The sequence below is a fragment of the Microtus oregoni genome, unplaced genomic scaffold, assembly GCF_018167655.1.
Source record: "Microtus oregoni isolate MIOR12 unplaced genomic scaffold, Mior012 000012F_ref0000307, whole genome shotgun sequence".
NCBI classification, from domain to species: domain Eukaryota; kingdom Metazoa; phylum Chordata; class Mammalia; order Rodentia; family Cricetidae; genus Microtus; species Microtus oregoni.
The window spans coordinates 52,260,646-52,284,274 of NW_024543071.1; the positions used below are offsets into that span (position 1 = coordinate 52,260,646).

At 47.8% G+C, this 23,629-nt stretch overlaps 1 protein-coding gene across 5 annotated transcripts in view; it reads left to right on the plus strand.

The window, feature by feature from the left end:
- Positions 1-22,724, plus strand: part of Pacs1 (phosphofurin acidic cluster sorting protein 1) — a 120,620-nt gene extending 97,896 nt beyond the window's left edge. For 2 of the 5 annotated variants that reach the window (XM_041661461.1, XM_041661457.1), the window contains 17 exons: positions 1,034-1,093; positions 2,044-2,204; positions 2,539-2,632; positions 7,932-8,012; positions 11,155-11,300; positions 11,411-11,546; positions 12,517-12,621; positions 12,978-13,084; positions 13,696-13,850; positions 14,010-14,120; positions 14,640-14,742; positions 15,309-15,351; positions 17,515-17,557; positions 17,736-17,871; positions 19,699-19,925; positions 21,145-21,264; positions 21,347-22,724. In XM_041661461.1, coding sequence (XP_041517395.1) covers positions 1,034-1,093; positions 2,044-2,204; positions 2,539-2,632; positions 7,932-8,012; positions 11,155-11,300; positions 11,411-11,546; positions 12,517-12,621; positions 12,978-13,084; positions 13,696-13,850; positions 14,010-14,120; positions 14,640-14,742; positions 15,309-15,351; positions 17,515-17,557; positions 17,736-17,871; positions 19,699-19,925; positions 21,145-21,264; positions 21,347-21,462 — 1,944 coding nt within the window. In that variant the 3' untranslated portion in view covers positions 21,463-22,724. The remainder of the gene's footprint in view (positions 1-1,033; positions 1,094-2,043; positions 2,205-2,538; positions 2,633-7,931; positions 8,013-11,154; positions 11,301-11,410; positions 11,547-12,516; positions 12,622-12,977; positions 13,085-13,695; positions 13,851-14,009; positions 14,121-14,639; positions 14,743-15,308; positions 15,352-17,514; positions 17,558-17,735; positions 17,872-19,698; positions 19,926-21,144; positions 21,265-21,346) is intronic. The other 3 variants (XM_041661459.1, XM_041661458.1, XM_041661460.1) reach the window with 3 other exon arrangements.
- Positions 22,725-23,629: the final 905 nt, after the last annotated feature.

The window sequence follows — 23,629 nt, forward strand, 5'->3', positions numbered from 1 at the left end:
CACACACATGCACACATGTACACACACTCACATAATCCTTCTTCACTACCCTTGACTGGACCCCTGGAGCTCGGCCCAGTGCTTGGCTGTGGATCTCTGCATCTGCTTCCATCAGTGACTGGACAGAGGGTCTATGGTCAGCCACTACTCTCATTCTTTTTTTTCTTTTTAAATTATTTATTTATTATGTATACAATGGTCTGTCTGTGTGTATCCCTGCAGGCCAGGAGAGGGCACCAGACCTCATTACAGATGGTTGTGAGCCACCATGTGGTTGCTGGGAATTGAACTCAGGACCTTTGGAAGAGCAGGCAATGCTCTTAACCGCTGAGCCATCTCTCCAGCCCCACTACTCTCATTCTTAAGTGCAAGTCAGTTGTTGCCATTCCATACGAGGGTCTTGCTATTTAGGCCAGAAATACGTGTGACCAAAAACTCAGCCTGGTACCTAAATCAGAACAAGAAACATGGATCAAGGAGCCTAGGCCGGGCCATCAGTGAATTCTAGGGCCTGGAAGTATACACTCATCCCAGCAAGTCACTATGACACAGCAGGGATGCAGTCACAGTGCAGTCGTGACACAGAGGAAAAATGGCCTCTTCTGGCAGTGTGCATTGCAGGCTGATGAGACAGAGATGGAAAAACTCCAGGAGTAGTCTTAAGTGGGTTGGTGACACTGCTACCCAAATGGTTGTGCAAGAAGATGACAAATGCCATTCTGAAATGTTGATCATGGAGGTACAGGACACTCACCAACTGGTACCTGCATCTGCTGGACAGAACAGAAGGTGGGCTAGAGCTGTACCTCTGGAAATCATTGGCCTCCTTGGGGGATGAGATCTCCATTGAGCTAGCTGCCCAGGGCCCTGGGCTGCATCAGCTTTTGCCCGTCTTTCTAGAGAGGTTTTCATTGCAAGTGCAACTGCTATTTTTCTTCTCCTGTTCCTTGTGAGGGTAAGAGCCTGATAGACTCTCTTTAATTGGCCTCAGTAAGTGTCACTTGAGAATAATTTGTATAATTTGTTCCCACAGCAACCTAACATCAAACAGAAGTTTGTGGCCCTCCTAAAACGATTCAAAGTCTCCGATGAGGTATGACACCCTTACTTCCAGTTTCATACCTAGGTCCTGTGTAGCCAGCCACTAGTCATCAGGATCATGGACTCAAGAGTCCTGCCCACTTGCATGCATAACAGAGCCCAGGAGAGAAGGCAGCTGAGAAGAGCCTTATGCTCCATGAAGAGAGAGTAAAGGCTTCACATGGAGAGTGCAGTTCCATGGTATTTAGAAACACTTAGCACAGTCGTATCCAATCGTTAGTCAATATTCAATTCTCTTCTATTGACAAATGACAGCAGTGACAAATCTAGCCATTTAATTTTTCCTCATAGCCCAAGAGGAGCTGCAAATGAGCAATAGCCCGAGTGTGATGTCCTCATTGGTCAGCTCTTGACAGAAATCCCCTAGGACCTGGAGTCTTGCCTTCATTCACACAGGCTTCTAAGTAAACTAAAAATGAATAAAGATAGAAAATGTTGGGAAAAGGTCTTTGTTCCACTGTGTGCTGCAAAGAAAAGCAGCTTGTACCTGAATTTGAGGGAACAGAAGACGGACCAGCCTACCAGACCTGGGTTTTCTTGTGTGATTCCTTGGGAGGCACACCAGCACATCTCTTCCTCCTGCTGCCAGCCCTGGTATGGATATCAGTAGTAGCTGAGAGGAAACATAACCTCAGCATGCCCCTGATCTCAGAATCAGACCATAGAAAGGACAGAGAGCCTGGCAGTGGTCTGGCACACACCTTTAATCCCAGCTCTTAGAAGTCAGAGACAGACAGATCTCTGAATTCGAGGACAGCCCAGAGCCTGGTCTACAGAGTGAGTTCCAGTACAGCTGGGGCGGCACAGAGACACTAGCATGTCCCTCTAGAAGGGATTACTGAGAATACCAGTTGACGTGACCTAGGAGACAGTTGTTGTTTAACCACAAATGTTAATAATAAGAAAGAGCCCCAGATTCATAGATCTTTATTTTGCTCACAGGTAGGCTTTGGGCTAGAACACGTGTCACGGGAGCAGATTCGGGAAGTGGAAGAAGATCTGGACGAGCTCTACGACAGCCTAGAGATGTACAACCCCAGTGACAGTGGGCCTGAAATGGAGGAAACAGAGAGCATCCTCAGCACCCCAAAACCCAAGCTCAAGTGAGACCCAGAGCTCCTCGTAGGCTGCCTGCGAGGCTCCCTTTTCCCTCCATCATGATGCCCTTGCATCCTCTCGTACTTCATGCAGGGAGTCATGGCTTTCAGTATCTCCAAGTTCTCACTCTCCCGGTGGAGATCAGTGTTTTGTTTCTAACTGACAAAAATCCCGATAGGAGTCTCTGGAAATCCCTTGACCGACCCCATAGTATCTACCTAATAAGTGTCCTCAGAGCCTAGGCTATTGACCTGCCTGGATCAACGGCCCCACTCGGCCTTGGGAACTGCTTTTCTGAGGTTCCATCGCCGCTGACTCCGCTGTGCTTCTTTGCTGCAGGCCCTTCTTTGAGGGGATGTCGCAGTCCAGCTCACAGACGGAGATTGGCAGCCTCAACAGCAAGGGCAGCCTCGGAAAAGACACCACCAGCCCTGTGAGCAGACTCATGGTGAAAAGGGGTGGGAGAGGGACCTGCCTACCGACCATGTTGGCTTCTCCCTCTGAGCCCTCCACTTCTCTGAGTGTGGCTTCAATCTTGCTCCTCTGATCCCTGGCTGGCAGCTTAGCAATCCAAGGCTATGAAAATAATGAATATAAAAGGACAGAAGGATCTGTTCAGGAGGTAGTAAGTAGGTTTTTCTGGATGAAGGACTCAGGGGAGAGCAATACTTTGGAAGAATGTGCAGTTAGTGCGCAGGTCTCTATTTGCCTGTGCACAGGAGAGAGCTCTCTACTGTGGCTCCCAGCAGCTCGTCATAGATAGCAGCCTGTGGATGCCAAGCCTTCCTTAGACCTGCAGAAGAAGTTATGTCTTTCTTCACAATTAAAGGCAAATGGTCACCGAATATAGTTTTAGAACTGAGTTATACTGTTCTGTTAGGGCCATGTTTCTCTGTTGGTGAGAGAAGTTGAAGTTCTCCAGTTCTTGCTGCCGTGGCATCTGATGAGGCACAGTCATTTGTTCACAGGGGAGAATACACACATCTTCCCCTACAGTGGCTGTTAACTGTGGGGAACCAGGCACTCCATCTGCTGACAAGCAGTCTACAGCTGGCCAGGCTCTCCTGTCCTTTGTGTGCCCTCTTCTGGGCATCTCAGCAACCCTTCTCTCCCTTCTGCCACCAGGTGGAGCTGTCTCCCATCTTATCTCTCTTCATTATTAAAGAGCACCTGGCAACCCACCCCACCATGAACTGTTTCCTAGTCAGGAAGTGAAAGAAAGAAAACCATGCCCATATTAAAAATTACGTTATGAAGAAAGTTCACCCTGCTGCTTGCTGATCTCCACGCCAGCACCTCTCAAGCATGTTCACGGTGATCTGGAGTCAAGGAGGCAGCATTTAGTGTGCTACAGCATTGGGGCATAACTCAGCGGCTTTTCCCCACAGGAAGAATCCTACAGACAGCCTCTCTCATGTGCATAAGTGACTAACACTAAAATCACTTAGAGTAACTCTGTGGGAAGAAGCCCAGGACCTGCTGAAGGGAGGGCTACTGTACAGAGTTCTGCGAATGATGGGCAGTGTCCTACTGTGACAGAGTATAAGTAAGGTGTTGGCCAAGCCAGTGACCATGAAGCAGTAAGCATAGATTATGGCATACACTGATTGATTGTTCAGTAACTACTAAATCAGCAAGAGGAGAAGCTGTCTCCTAGGAGGGAAAGACGTGTTTCAGTATTGACAGAGCTGGCAGTGTAGCTAGTTTGATGGGCCCTGGATTTGGCAAGAACAAACAAACCTGACATGGGTAGTGCATGGCCTTCATCCCAGCACTCAGGACACAGAGGCAGGCTAATCTCAAACAAACAAGGAAACAAAATCCTTAACTGAAGGGTGGGTTTTCCAGAGTGAATCTTTATTCCATCTTCCCATTGACTTGCTTCTTCTCAAGACTGTTTCCACATCTTAAAGCCTACATGGAAAGCACGTGCTCTAAAGGCCATATGGGCTGCTGTGAGATCCTGTGGGTCATCCTCAGCAGTGTGTGTGCTGACTGACTGCTGGACTTACAGGAAGTGCAGTTCCTTAGCACATTTCTCTTTTGGGGTCCCACAGTTGATAGACTATGGATGTCTTACACAAGTCCTTCAGATTCTGAATCCCTTGGCCAGAGCTCAGGTTTGCTTTGTTCCCCTGCTGAGATTCTATTTTGAAGAGCCCATATGTCTTGGTGTGGGTGTAGAGCTGTGGAATCCTTTAGTTGAAGACACTGGGATGGTAGAACAAGGCTGTGCTCATGCTCTTGAAGTGGAGTGCTTCGGGTAGAGGAGAAAGTGTGGTTGTTGACCTGAGGGCTCTGCACCTCTGCTCTCACCTTGACAATTCCTGTTGCTCAGCACTGTTAGGGTTTTTTTGTTCGTTTGTTTGTTTTTGTTTTTTGTTTTTGTTTTTGAGGAGTTTGTTTTGTTTTTTTCAAGACAGGATCTCAGGTCTCACTATGTATCTCTGGTTTTCTTGAAACTCACTTTGTAGACCAGGCTGGCCCATGACTCACAGAGATCTGCCTGCCTTTACCTCCCGAATGCTGGTATTAAAGGCATGTGCCCAGCTTTTTCACTTCTTTCTTTTTGTGGTGCAGGGATAGAACTCAGGGCTTTCCTATGCAGATACTGTAACATCATCCTCATTAATGCAGGTTTTTTTCTTTATTTATTTTAATTTATTTGTGTATGCATATTTTGTCTTGGTGTATGTATGTGTGCCCGGTGCCCACGGAGGTTAGAAGAGGGTATGGGATCCCCTAGAACTGGAGTTACAGATGGTTGTGAGCCACCGTGCAAGTGTCAGGAACTGAACCTGAATCCTCTGCCAGAGCAGCAAGTACTGTTATTCCCTCACCAATTCTTAAGACTTGTGGATTTTTCTTTTGTTTTATAATTAATTTTAATTTATTTTCACTGGTGTTTGCCTGCATGTATGTCTGTTGAGGGGGTCAGAGCTCTGGAACTGGTGTTAAAGACAGTTATGAGCTGCCATGTGGTTACTGGGAATTGAACCCAGGTCTCTGGAAGAGCAAACAGTGATCTCAACCTCTGATCCATCTCTCCAGCCCCTTGTGGGTTTTTCTTAATCTTACACTTGTAAGTACCAAATATTTAGAGAATTCAATCCAGAAAGGATTGCGGCTGACACAAATTGTGGCAGTTATGGAATTTTCTCAAGATTCCAACACATAGTAGCAACATAATTTGGTTCTCTGTGCTGGTAAGAGTAAATTTAGGCTGTGCGTGCTTCAAGACATCTGCCCAAGATACAGTCAGCTCAGACTGCCTGCTGCTGGAGGTTACCGGTCTCATCACACTGTCGTTGCTGCACTTACAGGCACATGCTGAGGTCATTGAGCTACACCCCAGCCCATCCCTGCAGATGTTTGAGCAGGAACAGAGCTTCAACAAGTCAGGAATTTTCTTCCTTTTTCTTTGTCACATGCCTTAATACAGCTCCTGGAGATGGGGAATAGGTCTTCCCAAATGCTGCAGTGACAACAGCACTGTAACTTTTCAGGGCTTAACAAGTCGTGTTACCTCAGAACCACCCACTGGAAATTTGTGCTGAGCTTCTACCCTAGGTCCAACCAAGCAGGGCTCCTCTGAGATTCTAGACTGTAATGCTGGACAATCAGCATCGTGTAAGAGGACTAGCTGTGCAGTCTGGAGGCAGCCTGTTCTGTGTGGCTAGGAGTCATTACACATTTCAAGCCCTGAGGTCACTGCCTAGCTCAGGTATGTCAGATTTGTCTTGCAGATGGCTTCGAGCAGTGGTTTTCCACTAGAGATAGTCTGCCTCTCAAAAGACATTTGCCATTGGTTGAAGAATTTTTAACTCAACAGGATAGAGCTACTACTAGTCAAGGCCAAGAACGCTGCTGAACACCCTGCAGTGCACAAATGATGCAGCCCTAAATGTCAGTCCAGGTGGAGAAACCATGGGTGGAGCGTAGCAGAGCAAGGCTGCTTTTGTAGTCCTTGCTGGTCACTCAGCAGTACCCTGGACTTAATTAGCCTGTCTCTTCTGGATGTATATTTTTATACAGAGAGAACTTGGTTGAGATTAAGTGGGATATCCTAAATATTTTCTTCCTCTTTTGGTTCCTTAGAAGAAAGAAATTCTGAAGCCAGTACCTCACTGACACCTACACCCTTTGGCCTATAACTGTAGGTTTGATGCTTGTGTGGCCAGATTATTACCAAATATGAATAATCTTGCTTGTGCATCTGTGTCTGCTTAATAAACTCTTTGCATTTATGAGAAATGCTAATAAGACAGTGGAGAATTAATTCACACCCGATAGCTTCACATGGAACCTCTTTTGCTTAATATACTTTTAGAAGGTTTTCTGGATCCTTCTACCAAGCAAAACATTTAACTACCATTGATGTCTTTAGTCTCAAAATGAAGGTCCAGAACTGAGACCTTTGACAAGCAGAGACAGTGCCGTTCCATGTGTCCCTTTGAAGCAAAAACGTTAGAATTTTACAGATTCAACAGAAAACTACCCAACATTAAGCCCCTTTGCACTACATAACTGGGAGTCAGAATTTCTGACTCAGAGCCATGCGTGGTGGTAGCACACACCTTTTATCCCAGCACTCAGGAGGCAGAGGCAGGTGGATCTGTGAGTTTTGAAGCCAGCCTAATGTACAGAGCAACAGCCAGAACAGCCAGGGCTACACAGAGAAGCTCTGTCTATAAAAACCAAAGAAGGGCTGGAGAGATGGCTCAGCAGTTAAGAGCATTGCCTGCTCTTCCAAAGGTCCTGAGTTCAACTCCCCACAACCACATGGTGGCTTACAACCATCTGTAATGAGGTTTGGTGCCCTCTTCTGGCCTGCAGGCATACACACAGACAGAATATTGTATACATAATAAATAAATAAATATTTTTTAAAAAACCAAAGAATAGAGTTTCTAGTTCTATACCCCAGTGTATCATTTACTTAATAATTTTTTTTTGATTTTTCGAGACAGGGTTTCTCTGTGGTTTTGGAGCCTGTCCTGGAACTAGCTCTTGTAGACCAGGCTGGTCTCGAACTCACAGAGATCCGCCTGCCTCTGCCTCCCGAGTGCTGGGATTAAAGGCGTGCGCCACCACCGCCCGGCCTACTTAATAATTTTTAAAATATTTATTTTTAATTATGTTTGTATATGAGAATATGCATTTGAGTATGAGTGCCCTCAAAGGCCAGAAGAGGTATTGGTTTTCCTTGAACTGGAGTTACAGGTGGTTGAGAACTACCTGATATGGGTGCTGGGAATCAAACACAGGTTCTCTGCAAGAGCAGCAAATGCTCAATGAGTCATCTCTCCAATCCATACTTAATGGTTTTCTGAAACAAATGGGCCCTTCGGGGGCTTAATTTTCTTTTCTTTTTTTTTTTTAAATTTATTTATTATGTACACAATAGTCTGTGTGTATGCCTGCTGGCCAGAAGGGGGCACCAGACCTCATTCCAGATGGTTGTAAGCCACCATGTGGTTGCTGGGAATTGAACTCAGGACCTTTGGAAGAGCAGGCAATGCTCTTAACCTCTGAGCCATCTCTCCAGCCCCATGGGGCTTAATTTTCACACACACACAAAAATGCCATCTCCTCTCAAAAGATGAAAACATTAAAGGCTGCATGAGGTTGAGGATGAAGTGAAAATATATTAAGCTTCTTGGGGGACTTCATAAAATAAGAGTGCTGGTTATTTGGATTAGGGATAATTAATTATTAGTAATTTTTTTCAGATGGAATTGGCTGCTCTAGAAAAAGTCAAATCTACTTGGATTAAAAATCAAGATGACAGCTTGACTGAAACAGATACTCTGGTAAGTATGCTTCAATCTCCTGCTTTGATCACCGCAGGTATCTTTGTACTTTAAAACTATAGGGAAAAACCTTTAGTCAAGAGGCAGAGACTGATGTGGTACAGAGGAAAATCCCACATCAAGAGGCAGGTGGCTCTTTGTGAGTTTAAGGCCACCCTAGTCTACATAATGAGTTCTAGGTCAGCCAAGGCAGCATAATGAAATACACACACACACACACACACACACGGAGGGGGCTGAGTAATAGATTGATTCCTTTTAGAAAGATGTTGAGGACCACCTTGAACATTTTGCCTTAATCTGTGGGCTTGTGAATATTCTGTTTCTTGGGGGCTGGAGAGATGGCTCAGAGGTTAAGAGCACTGCCTGCCCTTTGAAGGTCCTGAGTTCAGCTCCCAGCAACCACATGGTGGCTCACAACCATCTGTAATAAGATCTGGTGCCCTCTTCTGGCCTGCAGGCAGACAGAATACTGAGAATACTTTATACTTAATAAATAAATAGATTTTTTAAAAAAGAATATTCTGTTTCCTTTCCCATGGAATCCTTATCCATGGAATGGGACACATCCTTTGAGGCCAAGGTCCTCCTCCAGACAAGTCATCCAGAAATGTTCCCGCTCTGCCCTAAGTAGAACTGACCAAATGCTAGTTTCTCACTGTCACCCTCATTTCCTTCTGAAAGACAATATCCAGTGTCTTTTCCTGGGAATGTGTCCCTTTCTCCATCCCTGTTGCCTTCTCAATGTTCAGGAAGCTCATGGTGTTAAAGCCTCTGAGGGTCACTGGTCAGCTTCTCCTTTGAGGAGATGCTAGAACTGCCTAGGAGTGGAGTTCAAAGCCCCCATGAAGTAGAATTGAATCAGTTGAACACCATCACATAAGCCTTTAACTGTTGACTGCACCTGCTAATGCTGAGCACAGAGAATACAAAGACGCTATCAGAGCCTTCCCCAGGGGAAGCCAGCTGTACAATCCTGGACAAGGCTCAGTGGAGGCCCTGGGGTGCAGACTGAAGATTCTCTGAGTTGGTTGTACTCATAAGATACCTGGAAATGTATGTCCAATGAGACAAGGAGCTAGACTGGATGGCAAGGAGAGGGAGCTTTACAAAATGCCATCTGAAACATGAGCCACATAGCAAGACCTTAGTGATAGACTTGAGTCCAAGAGTGTTTAGGCTTATATCTCCTGTAGTAAGTAGCCACTGTAATAAATAAAATGATAAAGCATTATTAGGTCTATCCAGGATTAAAACCTACTGTACCATTACTTCTTCATTCACTAATAATTGAAACAAACCCTACCTCCTTGCCCATTGCTTGCCATACTACACACAACCAATACATTGTGATCTTTTCAAGATAAAATTTCAAAAAGCCGGGTGGTGGTGGTGCACGCCTTTAATCCCAGCACTCGGGAGGCAGAGGCAGGTGGATCTCTGTGAGTTCGAGGCCAGCCTGGTCTACAAGAGCTAGTTCCAGGACAGGAACCAAAAGCTACGGAGAAACCCTGTCTCGAAAAATCCAAAAAAAAAAAAAAAAAAAAAAAAGATAAAATTTCAATCTTGTCACTTCCTGATTCAGACTTTCCAATGACTGACCAAATCTCAGACTTAATCTTAACTCATTGTCTAGGAAAGCAGGTAGATGCGCAAAGCATTTATGCCATAGGATTTCCTTATCCATACGGAAGTCAGGACACTTGATAACTGTAGGAGTGGAAATCATAGTTCAGGTATGCTGGGGTGCTCTGTCTTGATCTAATGAATGGTCCTGGGCCCTGTTTACATTGAAATTCAGTTCAGGCTAGGGATGTAGCTCATTGGTAGACTTCTTTTCTAGTATGTTTGAGCTCTTAAGTTTCATTCCCAGCACATACAAATTCAAGGTTGGGGCTAGGGATATAACTCATTTTGATAGATACTTGCCAAGTATGCATAAAGCCCTGACACTACATAAAACTGGATGTAGTGGTGCATGCCAGTTATCCCCGTTTGCAGGATCTAGAGGATCAGGAGTTCAGAGCCACACTGGGATACATATGAACTTATCTGTCTTTTTATTCTTGAGTCAAGTTTATATTTTAGATTGAATACTTTGTAAAGTTATCCCTCAAGGAGTGAATGCTTAAATTTTTTTTTTTTTTTTGGTTTTTCGAGACAGGGTTTCTCTATGGTTTTGGAGCCTGTCCTGGAACTAGCTCTTATAGACCAGGCTGGTCTCGAACTCACAGAGATCCGCCTGCCTCTGCCTCCCAAGTGCTGGGATTAAAGGCGTGCACCACCGCCCGGCTTAAAATTTTTGAAGGGTATGTTCGTTTAGTTGTTTTGGTTTTGGTTTATGTTTTTATTGTTTTTCTTTTGAATTTTGTTTTGGGGGAGGTTGCAAAGTGGGTGGGCTGATATGAAGGGGCAGGGAGCTGGATGGGGTCATGGTATCTGGAAGCATGTTGTGAAACCCACAAAGAATCAGTTAAAGAATTTGAAGGGTGGACAAGCAGATGCAAGCAGGCAAGCAAGTCTGACATACTGGGAGAGCAGTACTTCAAGGAGTAAGGGGTGAAGACTGATTTATGAAAGTGGTCCAGGGGTCAGGGAAGGCTTCAAAAGGCCTCTTAAGTGGGCAGAGCTGTTGGTGTGGTTAAGTCGTGTCATGATGTGATTGTCCTTGCGTTTTGGGAAGACAACCTGGTGTGAGCGGCAGGAAGGAGAGAAGGCAAAGTTGTGAACACAGAGGGTGGAAGAGATGGAAGGAAGGCGGGGTGGACAGGACCAGTATCCCAGATGGGAAGGAAGTGGTGATTTCAAGGCTCTTTTCCCAAGGTGAGAAATGTAGACCAGAACTTCAGAACCACAAGCCCTGTCCTAATGAAAAGCTAAAAGGATGCAGGCTCCCCCGCAACCTAGAGATGGACTGTCATCGGTTTCTCCCTCTTGTGCCTGGATAGGAGCACATGGTATCCAACACAAGGGACAGTAGTTAAACTTTCCTCCTGGGATCAGAGTATGAGAACCATGTGCTCCCACTCAGATGCTTCAAGGAAAATGGTGGTCCTCAAAGTGAAGATAGGTTCTAGCAGGGCTGAGGAGTCTCCTGCACAGTTACCAAGAAAGAGGTAATGTTCTTTGTCACCTTTTTTTGCGGCAGGAAATCACTGATCAGGACATGTTTGGAGATGTGAGCACAAGTCTAGTTGTACCAGAAAAAGTCAAAACTCCTATGAAGTCCAGCAGAACAGATCTGCAGGGCTCTGCCTCCCCCAGGTACTCCAGAGAGGAAGGAAGCAGGTAACACAGACCTGCAGCCATACTCAATGCCAATTACATGTGGGAAAGTGGTTGGGCTGATGTGACTTTGGGACTAGAAAGGCTGTTAACCCCCTCCCTGCTACAATCAGCAAGGTGGAAGGGACACACACACCCCGGCAGAAGAGGAGCACGCCCCTGAAAGAGCGGCAGCTCTCCAAGCCCCTGAGTGAGAGGACCAACAGCTCTGACAGTGAGCGGTCTCCTGACCTGGGCCACAGCACACAGGTAATCTTGGGTTCCTGTCAATGATCACAACCCCTCCCTTGGATTTCAGTGTTTGTTTCTTAGACAGCTGGGTAGAGAAGAAGAAGGAATGTTGGAAGGGTTGACTCCAAGGTTTTTCTGAGATACCTAAGTTAGAGAAGTCTACCATATTTGTTATCTGCTAATGTAGAATTTGGGGTGCAGTTGAGTGGTGGTGTCCAGCTGAGTTGAAGGGTAGGAGTTTCGACTTTTTCTGGGTAGGAACTGCTGGCATTGTTCTCCAGTCAATGAGCTGCCACGGCTATTCCAAGGTCTTTTTAGTCACTCTCAAGCCTGAGGTTAGCTGGAGAAGATGTGAGCATAAAACAGACCTGGCGAGTAGTCCTTACTGTGACACTGGTATCAGAGTCAAGGCAGCTAGTAACCTAAGCTGGTTACTCTTCTCCTAGAGTTATGCAGCCAAGTTTCTCTGATAAATATTATGAAAAGACAAAATTGGGGTCGTATGACTTCCTAAATTCAGTGCTGTCACAAATCTGCAAATGCACCTGCGACTAGAATAGCCTGACCCCTAGGGTGAAGTATTGTCCTTCTGTTTAATCGCTGTTCCTGAAATACCTTTGTTTACTGAGACAGTGGGCCCCACTTGGTGCCTGCTGCTTCTCATTATTTGTCTCCCCACTGCCCTTGCTGCATTCTCCAAGCACCAGCTTACTGCTTGCAACCTCTCACCCTGCTATCTGGGAGTCATGCCCTTCATGGGAAGCTATTGCTTCCCAGCCCCACAGGCTTGCCTTAGAACAAACCATTGCTGTGACTCTGTGCCTAGTATGTCAGTGTATTCGCCAAGGACACTGATCTTCCTCTTCTCATCTTCATTTTAGTATGGTCAATGGGAGACTGTCCCCACACATCCTTAGTTACCCTGTGCCAGGAGTTCTATCTACTCCCACCCCTCTGGGCAATACCCAATCAATACTTGTTTCTGCAGATTCCAAGAAAGGTGGTATATGACCAACTGAATCAGATCCTGGTATCCGATGCAGCCCTCCCAGAAAATGTCATCCTGGTGAACACCACAGACTGGCAGGGCCAGGTAGAACACTGAGGGTCAAGGGTATGGGGTCTATAGATGTTCCCAGTGTGTGACTTGAAACAGCACACAGGGAAGCAGGAGAGTGACTTCATCCGCCATTTACTGTCTGCCTTGTAAGACATTGGTTCCAGAGATGCCTAGATATGGGTGATGTTTGGAACCTTTAATCCTCCCCACTTCATAGTTAGCATGTTTCCATGGGGTCTGCTGTGCCCTTTTTTTACACATAGCCAGGAAACCTGACTATCTTTGCCAGAGGACAAGGGCTCTACAGCTCAGTCTGGGCCTTGCCTGACCTCTCAGCATCTGTGGGAAGTGATGTGGCTTACCTATGTCCCTGCTTTCCTCCCCTGCAGTATGTGGCTGAACTGCTCCAAGACCAGAGGAAGCCTGTTGTATGCACCTGCTCAATAGTGGAGGTCCAGGCCGTGTTGTCTGCCCTGCTCACTAGGATTCAGCGCTAGTAAGGGCTCTGGCTTTTCTTCTTACAATGTTTTCTGGTTCCTCTACCTCGTCTTCCAACCCTGACTTTTAGCAATGGCAATATTCTCGGGCTAGGAAGCTGCAGCTCCAGCTTGTACTTAGAGACAGAGCCAGCAGTAGTGCTCAAAGCCCCTAGAATATCAGCTCCCGAATCTTCTGCCCCTGCCACCTTTACATCCTGGACTCATGCCTCACTTTGGCTTGCCTCATCTCTCTCATAAACCCAAGATAAAGAACAGAATCCAGGGTTCTAAAAATACCTTAAATTCCTTCCCTCAATGGTAACATTCTGTCTTTTAATGGGATCCTGTTTCCCTCTCCAGGGCCATCTGAGGGAGGCCCTGTCACATCTTCACATGTGTCACAGCAAGGAGACTCCAGGGTTCTGGGCCCCACAGGCAGCACTTGCACCTTTCTCTTGTAGCATCAGCCTCCTCCATGGAAGCTGCCTACCCTCTCGAGCAGCACACGCTTGATGCCTCCTTGTATCATTTTGTTTCTTGGCATGCGTCCCCATGGCTTTTAGAAATGCATGAAGTCAGAGCTTGAGGCCTGAGACTTAAGTATGGTGTGTGTCCCCTTTCTCCTTAGCTGCAACTGTAACTCATCCATGCCGAGGCCGGTCAAGGTGGCAGCTGTGGGCAGCCAGAGTTATCTGAGCTCCATTCTCCGGTTCTTTGTCAAGTCCCTTGCCAGCAAAACACCGGACTGGCTAGGTTACATGCGCTTCCTCATCATTCCCCTAGGTAAAGTCTGGCAGCATTCAGGAGACTTGTGTCAGCAGACTCGGTTCCTGCAGAATGGGAATTGATCAGGGAAACTAAAGGCTGAACCTTGGCTGGGGATAGCTGCTTCCCTTATTCTACCCACTAACCGTTTACTCTGTCTGGTTTTCCATCTGCCAGGTTCTCATCCAGTGGCCAAATACTTGGGCTCAGTAGATAGTAGATATAGCAGCACCTTCCTTGATTCTGCCTGGAGAGACCTGTTCAGTCGCTCAGAGCCCCCAGTGTCAGGTAAGGCCCCTAAAGGAAACCCTCAAGGAGTGAGGCTTCTGGTTCCCCCATGCAGCTGAAGAGGGTGGGGAGCAACCTTAATCCCATTCCTGTAGCTCTTACCCCTTTCCCAGTTGGTATTCATTAATGTAGGTATACCCTGTGTGACCCTCTCCTCAGGATAGCTTCTGCCTACAGCTAAAAGTAAGGAGGTCATATGGCTGGTACGTGGGCCAGCTCTGCTTGTAGAGATGAAATAGGCAATGGGGAGTGCCACTGATATAGTCTGTTGTTGAATGAGTGACACTGTGCCAGCAGGTATCCCCATACCATCCACTGGTGATGCTAGCATCAGAGTACAGCTAAGGTCAGGGAAGACTGTGCTTTGGTTTATGAGTCCTTTGATGCATGGCCAAGAGGATCTTAGAATCCTTTCTTCATCTCAGCTCTGAGGACCCTGCCTTGGGGACTTAGGGGCCTCTCTGAGGGTCTGTATAGCTGCACACTAAAATGGACACATCCCTCCTGGCTTTTCTGCAGAGCCACTGGATGTGGTGGGTCTTGTGATGCAGTATGTCAATGGAGCAGCCACAACGCACCAGCTGCCTGTGGCCGAAGCCATGTTAACCTGCAGGCATAAGTTGTAAGTCTAACAGGAGTTTTCTTAAAAATGGATTGGGTAGCCAGATGGTGGTGGCACACACCTTTAATCCTAGCACCCGGGAACAGAGGCAGGTGGATCTCTGAGTTCAAGGCCAGCCTGGTCTACAGAGTGAGTTCTAGGACAGCATGGGCTGGCTACACAGAGAAACCGTTTCAGAAAACCAAAGGAAAAAACAAACAGACAAAAAAAACAGATTGGGTAGGTTAGAGGAACCTTGAATCCTTTCGTTTTTCATATTTTCCTTTTCTACAATTCCACTTCCTGTCATAGAGGACAGGAGGACATGCCTGACTTCTTAGAGCCTCCATGCAGGTCGATCAGTTATTTCCTCCATATGATTAAAATCAGTTGGCAAGTCCGAGCAGTGCTGTTTGCCTTTGTTCTGTGCTCTCCATTCTGTCCTCAAGGAGTGGCCTCCCTGCAGTGTGACAGGAAGCTATAGCCGTGTGTTCTGGACCCCATTGAGCAGAACTCAGTGTGGGGAGCTTAATTGTCCGGCACTCTTGCAAACCCACTAATTGCAATCCTTTCCTGTTTCCCAACAGCCCTGACGAAGACTCCTATCAGAAGTTTATTCCCTTCATTGGTGTACGTACTTGCTCCCTTCCTCCAACCCCAGCCTCCCAGCCTTCTTGCTTTCCTTCCATACAAGAAAAAGCTGTCCATGGTGGCACACACTGTTCAATCCAGAACTCCGGAAGCAGAGGCAGTAGAATCTCTAGCTAAGGCTAGCCTTGAACTTGTGATCCTCCTGCCTCAGCCTCCTAAATGCTAGAATTACAGAGCAACATCCTTTCCCTAATCAAGAACTGTCCCCAGATTAGTTATAGGTGTCTCCTGTTATTGTACCAAGCCATGAACTTGGGGTCGTGTATCTCTGGAGCTCAGTCCACAGTGTGGCTTCTCCTGGCTCAGAGAAGAGGAAGTGGCCTCAGAAATAATGAAACCTTGGCATTCTGAGAAGTCTAGAACCAGCTGCCTCGCAGGGTTGACTTAAGGAAAAGCCTCCCTGATGCAGACGTGTACATTAGTGGATTAGTGAAATGCAAGTGAATTTATCTTGAAATAAAGGAAGAATCTTGTGATACCTTTGATTTTTTTTTTTCATTTATCAGTGTTTTGATCTCAGGAACCTATGAGTTCTAACCCTACAGAGGGCTAAAAACTGGTGTTTCCATTCAGAGGAGATTCTGATTGCCCTTCAAAGTTGACTTTTATATCCTATAATCTTGAAAATATCTCACAGTCTTTATAGGGGAAGAGCTAAGCAGGCCTGGGTTTAACTGTCCCCATCCTGATTTCAGGACATGTAAGGATGTCCTGAGTGGTCACATCCAGGGTGATCTTACTCTGACCTTTCCAGCCACCTAGTCATTCACTGCCTCCTTAGCCCTTGGAAGACTCCCATAGCTTGTAGCAGTTCAGAATTCTGGCTGCCATCCGGGCTGGCAGTATAGCTGCTACCTTCAAGAAACTGGGAACATGAATTGTCAGTCTCTGGACTCTCAGAACCAAGTGAGACATTTAAAATAAAGTTTTCGGTCATAGCTCAGTCACAGAGCACATGCTAAGACCCTAGGTTCTGCACCAAGCAGTGGTGGCGCACGCCTTTGATCACAGCGCTCCGGAGGCAAAGGCAGGCAGATCTCAGTTTGAGGCCAGCCTGGTCTACAGAGTGAGTTCTGGAACAGCCAGGGCTACACAGAGAAACCCTAACTTGAAGCCAAAGGGAAAGGAAAAAAGACATAAAAGACCCTGGGTTCCATTTGCAGCATCTCAAAAGAAAAAAAAAATGGATTAACTAGCAGCCTCACAAACTACCAGGGGAGCTAGAGAGGGGGTAGCTATGTATTCAGGAAGCCCCAAAGTATCCTCCAGGAGCCACCTGAAAAAGGCACATGATCTCTGCTGTAGCAGCCCTAGCCCTTGGCCTCCTGCCCAACTGTTCTGCTACATAGGCTGTCTCCCAGTGCCATGACACCAGACCCCCACACACACACCTGTCATTTAGAACACAAGAATATATTTGCCCAGGCGGATCTCTGTGAGTTCGAGACCAGCCTGGTCTACAGAGCGAGTTTCAGGACAGGCTCCAAAGCTACAGAGAAACCCTGTCTCGAAAAACCAAAAAAAAAGAAAAAAAAAAAAAAAAATATATATATATATATATATTAGCCATGTTGCCTCTAACTGTATCTTTTTCTGGCCACTGGAGGGCCCCCTCCATCCTTTCCAGAATACTCTGTCCATGTCAAATTGTTGAGACATCCCTCCCAGGTTACTTCAGTTTCCAAGAAAGTGGGAAGTAGGAAAGTTGTATCTACACCCACAGCTCACTTGCCTTGACACAGACCAGTTTCCTAGGCCCCTGCCAGGCTGCTCTTAGAAGAAATAAGGTCAGGACACTGCCCTCAAAGTAGTCTCTGTCCTAACCCCCAGAGAAGGGATGCCAAGTCTTATGGCCCACCTCACAGAACTTGACTTCTTTTCTTTCTTTTAGTTTTATGGTGCCAAGCCTCTTTTTACTACCGAGCCGAGCCCATGAACTTTTTCTCCTTTCCCTTTTTTTTTTTTTTTTTTTTTTTGGTGGGGGTGGGTCATTTTAAATACTAGACTGTTCCAGATATGTAAAGATTTTTAGTTATTGACAAAACACCATGTGGTCATGGCTGAGGTGCTGGCCATCTGTAAAAAAGTGGATTTGGACTTGCTACCCTGACAGAGGACCTAATACATGTCCCTTCCCTCCAGGTTGTGAAAGTGGGGCTTGTTGAAGACTCGCCGTCCACTGCAGGTGAGCTAAAGCTCCTTTGCTGCTCTGAGTGAGGGTCACACTTTTCATCTTCCGGGGTGTAATTGGTTAAGTTGAATAAGAAGGTATGTGCCCCGCTCCTTCAAGGTGCCCTAGGGTCCCCTGAAAGGAAAGCATACTTCCTGCCACCAGTGACCAACTATGTTTGTCCCTTTGACAGGCGATGGAGACGACTCACCTGTGGTCAGCCTTACTGTGCCCTCCACATCACCACCCTCAAGCTCAGGCCTGAGCCGAGATGCCACAGCAACCCCTCCCTCATCCCCATCCATGAGCAGTGCCCTCGCTATTGTGGGGTAAGGCTCTTTCCCAACCCTGTCTGTCCATGTTCCTCTAGCCAGGCCTACTCCCTTCTCAGGCATGGCACACTGGCACAACACAGCCACCTGGGTGAGAGCACTGGCATAGATTTAAATTCAGAGACTGAGACATTGCAAGAAAGTTCAGTGAAGTTTGACGCTTCTTGCTTTGTCTTCTCTGCATTGTTGTGGGGTCAGCTGGGGCTGTATTGACAGAGTGGCTTTTGTGGGCTATTAAAGTATGGTTCAAGTAGCTTCCTACAGGACCTAGGGCAGTAGTTCTCAACCTGTGGTCACAATCCCTTCCACAGGGATCACCTAAAACCATCAGAAAGCACAGATATTTACATTACAGTTCATAAAAGTAGGAGAATTACAGTTATGAAGTAGCAATGAAAATAATTTTATGGTTGGGGTCACCACAGCACGAGAAAGTGCATTCTGAAGGTTGGGAACAACTGTGCTGGAGCTGGAAGAATGGCATGGGATTGTGAGTCAAGGATGCCTGGGTTAGGTGGCTCCCCATCCTGTGTTGTTGAACTTTGGTTTCTGCTGTGTGCAGAGGTGAACTGCAGCTCACAAGGATGTTGTGAGGCCTGATTGGCAACAGCACTGTCAGTATGGGAACTGCCTCAGAGTGGCTGACACCCTCTTTGTACCTGTGCCACAGGAGGTTCCAGGCTGGGCCTTTAATGTTGAGATGGCAAAGACCTTGTAACTGAGATTGTAGGGAGTGGTGGGAGGGAGACGACGTTAGGATTCCAGGTACTTAAAGTTGAGGGAGATGGCCAGCAAGCTGCTTTTCTGCCATATCTGAGGGGGGACAAGCCTAAGTAATGAGGTAGAGAGCAAAGAAAAGCTAGGTGTGGCCAGGCACAGTATCCAGTATCTTTTCACTCTTTCTTGTGTCTTCACTGTTTCCCTTCCTCACAGCTACCAATGGGGAAGCGTTCCCAGTAGGTTTTCAGGTGTGCCCACGACTGTTCTTCTGAGGAAGGAATGGGCCCTGGGCTAGAGTCCAGCCCTTCTCCTTGCTTACATCCCCCTCATGGTCTTCTGCTGTCCATGGAAGAGACAGTTTAGGAACACAGCCACATTCTGCCTCAGCAGTGACTTCTAGGATGCCCGCTTTCTCCTATTTCGTCCACTGCATGAAGGGCTTCTGTCCAACTTGGATTTCAGGACTTTTGAACCAACCCCTACCTTGACCTCTTTTCTCATCCAGTTTAAGCTTGTCTTTAATGGAGCCACCAGCAGAAGGAAAAGTCAGATGACTTTCATAGCCTGGATACCTATTGTGTCTGACGCCTTCTTTCAAGAAAACACTCCATTTTCCCCCAGGAGCTAAAATTATCACTGAGCTAAAAGTGCTGTACATAACCAAAAGTGCAGGGCAGCATCCCTTGGCTCCCAAGGCGGCTGTGAAGCCATGGTGCTGCTTCAGCCCCTGCCCGCTGCTTCTCTCCAGCATTCTGCCTACTCTGGGCCTTGGCTTTGCTTGCATGTATGTGTGTGTGTGCATGTGTGTTTGTGTATGAGTGTACACTTTCACAAATCTTTCTGTTCTGCTTCCTTCATTTTGTGACAGTTTTGATTTTCTCACAGTGACTTGGGCTTTTATCTTCTCTGGCTTTGTTCTCAAATCACCCCAGTTCTCCACCCCGACATGAGCAAGTTCTATGTCACTGGCAGAAACATAGCCAGCTGGCTGGCCTTCCTCCCCATCTCCTGCTCCCAAAAGCAGTATCTTCCATCCCTCATTGCTCCCGTGTGGTTAGGCATTGAGGTCAAAGCCAACATGTTGTTTTCATTTCACTTCTCCAGGAGCCCAAATAGCCCATATGGGGATGTGATTGGCCTCCAGGTGGACTACTGGCTGGGCCACCCCGGGGAACGCAGGCGAGAAGGTGACAAGAGGGATGCCAGCTCAAAGAATACTCTTAAGAGTGTCTTCCGCTCGGTGCAGGTTTCTCGCCTGCCACATGCAGGGGAAGCCCAACTTTCTGGCACCATGGCAATGACTGTTGTCACCAAAGAGAAGAACAAGAAAGGTAGGCCATGGGGCTGGAGAAATGGCTCAGAGGTTAAGAGCATTGCCTGCCTCTTCCAGAGGTCCTGAGTTCAATTCCCATTCCCAGCAACCACATGGTGGCTCACAACCATCTGTAATGGGGTCTGGTGCCCTCTTCTGGCCTGCAGGAATATGTGCAGGCAGAACACTGTATACTAAATAAATAAATATTTAAAAAAAAAAAAAAAGAAAGAAAGAAAGAATGGGAGAACACCAGGCGACTTTGGTGGCCTCCAAGTCCCTGTCCTAGGGTCTGGGCAGGAATCTGCTTCTGGATAGGATGCATGTATTAGTATGTAGATCTTGAGATCAGCCTAAGACCCATAAGCCAGCTCTGCATCACCTAGAGGACAAGGCCACTGTATTCAGGATGGATATGGGATGGCCGCCTCCATGGCCACCGTGGTTTTAGAGCAGAACACTCATGCCAAAGGATGGAAGGCATTCCAAGGAAGCTTCCGGAACGAAAGATCTGATGAGGATCTGAGCCTGGAGGTACACATCTGTAATCCTTTGGGAGGCCGAGGCAGGAGAATTACAAGTTCAAGGCTGCCTGACTACATAATGAGACCCTACCTCAAAATAGTCACACACACACACACGTGGGGAGGAGAATACAGCCCATTGTGAATAATCGGGGAGATTAAAGCATCCAGAGCAGAGTTGTGGAGTAGTCGTGGGTCCTGTTCTCCAGGAGAGTGACATCACACTGCAGCTGTGTGTACCTGCAGTGTATGTCCTGTATGACCCTAAATCTGCCCCTACATGAGCTCCCGAGCAGCTGTGCCTCTGGGAGTCTCTCCTCCCCCCAGATTTCTCCCAAGGGCTGCACGCCTGGCTCACCACTAGACTGGCATAGGGACCTTCCAGCAGCTCAGCAGGGGCCTGCCCTGCCTACCCTCCTCCCAGAGTAGAACCAGCGGGAGTACTTCCACTTGTTGGGTGGGGGTAGTGAAAACACCTGCCACTTCATCACTCCTCAGCCCCATGGCCTCACTGTGCAGGTGAAGATAGGCCCAGGCAGAAATGCAGAACCTTTAGCAAAGTGACACAGGAGTTTAGAGTTCCTTACAAACAGCAGGGCCAGGGAGCTTGAGGAGCACATTACCTCTCCCAGCAAGAAGGAAGCAGATGGGCTGGGAAGGAAAGGGATGGCTGCTTTCCAAGTCCGTGACAGGTGCTTCCCGCTGCCTTTCCAGTGCCCACTATCTTCCTGAGCAAGAAGCCCCGGGAAAAGGAGGTGGATTCTAAGAGCCAGGTCATCGAGGGCATCAGCCGCCTCATCTGCTCTGCAAAGCAGCAGCAGACCATGCTGAGAGGTGCGATGGTGGTGAGAGCAGGGGAGGGAGGAGTAGGGAGATGGTTAGCTAGCCCCTAATCTTTCTCTTCTCTGTCACCTAGTGTCCATCGATGGAGTTGAGTGGAGTGACATCAAGTTCTTCCAGCTGGCTGCCCAGTGGCCCACTCATGTCAAACACTTTCCAGTGGGCCTCTTCAGTGGCAGCAAGACCACCTGAGACCCTGCCTCCCAACCACTCCCTCCTGGCACTGCCACCCAGCCTCACCACCTGCAGGCAGGGAAAGGCGAGCAAACCCCGGCCCAGCCTCCCTTTCCCAGCACTGGGGCCTGCCTCTACATGCCCGGTCCTGACGGACACTGCCACTGAGGATGCAGCCCTCCCTCTCACTGCCCAGCCCTTCTCTGGACTACCCTCCTCCATCCTGTTCTAGGCCCAGAGCTGGGTGGTTCTGCCTTCTGGTGCCCATAATCCCTATAATTGGATAATCTGAACCGTCCTTCCCATCACTCACCCCTGCAGCACCAGTTCCCTTTCTGGAGCACTGGTACACAGGGAGACAGCCCAGCACTTTACCGTAGCCTGGCCACCAGGCTCTCAATTTCCAAGGCTCTTCTGTTAGTTGCTACACACCCTGCCTTCCCCTACATGATAACTGTTACAGGGCTGGGGCCTCCTACCATTCCTGTGACCTCATCTGCACCACAGTTTCCCAGTAGAGTTGGGGGGACATCTAAGCATCCTGACGTTTCTGGGATGGAGGGGCCTTCCCAGTTCTCTTCCCATGCATGATTTCCTGTCACCTCAAGTCCATGTGGATGTCTTGTGTCCTGAGTGGTGTCTGTTTTTTATTTCTTTTTGTTTTTTTTGTTTTTTTTTTTCTGGTTGTTTGGGTAACTTGTCCTGTGCACAGGTCCTGTCCTTGAGGCTCCTTCCTTCCTCTGCCTCCTGTCCTCCCACCTAAGATAACTCTGGTTTCATGAGGTAGGAGGCAGCAAGCCCTGCCCCCAACATACATTGTCTGTGACTCGCATCCAGCCATATGTCTCCCTTTCCTGTGTCAGCTTGCCTCCCCTTCACTGCTCCTTACTTCCTCCGTGGCAGGGCAGTGGAAAGAAGCCCATTTCCACCAGGTCTTCCCCGGCAGCTGCCTTCCCTCTCTGCCATGGATGGGTCCCAGACCTACCTCAGCCTCCTTATCAGTGTCTTGAGGAGAGGCTGAGAAGGGACAGAGCCGGCCCAGCCTCCATGCCCCTGGCACCTCTGGAGCTTCTCTGTTGCCCTTTGACTGCTTCTTAGCAGTGTGGCACGAAACTGCACTTGGGACATGTTTTCTCCTTCTCCACAGCCTAGATTCTTCACGTCCTTCTCCACTGCCCAGCCCTACTGTCCAGAGTGTCTCCTGGCTGGGCCTGAGAATAAGTGCGGTGGGAAGACTGGGGCCATGTTGGGTTTTTTCATTCAATAAACTGGTGATTTCTTACCAACTGCCTTGTGCTTCTGCCCCTCACTCTGTTACTGCCACCGTCCACCATCAGCAGACAGAATAAGCCAGGAGCACAAGTGGAAAGGAGTATACTTCTGTGTCCCTTCACTGCGGAACAGGAGTGAACATGGCTGCCCAGAAGAGTGGGTGCTGCTCCCGTGTCAGACCCCACTCCCCAAGGCATATACACCTGTCGCGTTCAGCCTCGACCCGCAAGGATGATGCAACACCCGGAGCTCTTCTTGCTAGCAGTTTATTCAGGACCTTTTGACAATCGAAGCTATCTCTCTTTTCTTCCCCTCTCTCCCCAGACAAACCTCTCCCAGCCCTTAAAAAGGCACGGGCCGCCAACCCCGGATTGCCAGGTGGGCACTGCCCATAGGTCCATGCATATGCAAGCAGCTGACAATCATTGCGTGATCACAGCATAAGTCAGGTCTTAGCCATAATTAGGAGCTGATTATCAGATGTGGCTCCACGCAGCTCGCTACATACACCCGTCCCTCCCTTCTAAGTCCAAGTGGTCTTAGCTCTGGCTGGAGGATGGCTTGGAGTCTGGATCTGTCGAGCTTATTTTCCTCTTGTTCCTTGACCTGAGATGGGGTCAGTGTCCTAGTTTTGTTTCCCATTGCTGTGATAAAGTACCCTGACAAACCAGCACTCGGGAGGCAGAGGCAGGCGGATCTCTGAGTTTGAGGCCAGCCTGGTCTACAGAGTGGGTTCCAGGACAGGCTCCAAAGCTGCAGAGAAACCCTGTCTCAAAAAACAAAGAAAAAAAACTAGCCACCACTACCAATGTCCTGGGTGTAACTCTTCTACACTCCCAGGGGCCTAGACACAGAGCCTCCCTAGAGGTACCCAAGATGAAGGCTCACACGAAAGAGGAACAAAACTTGGCCT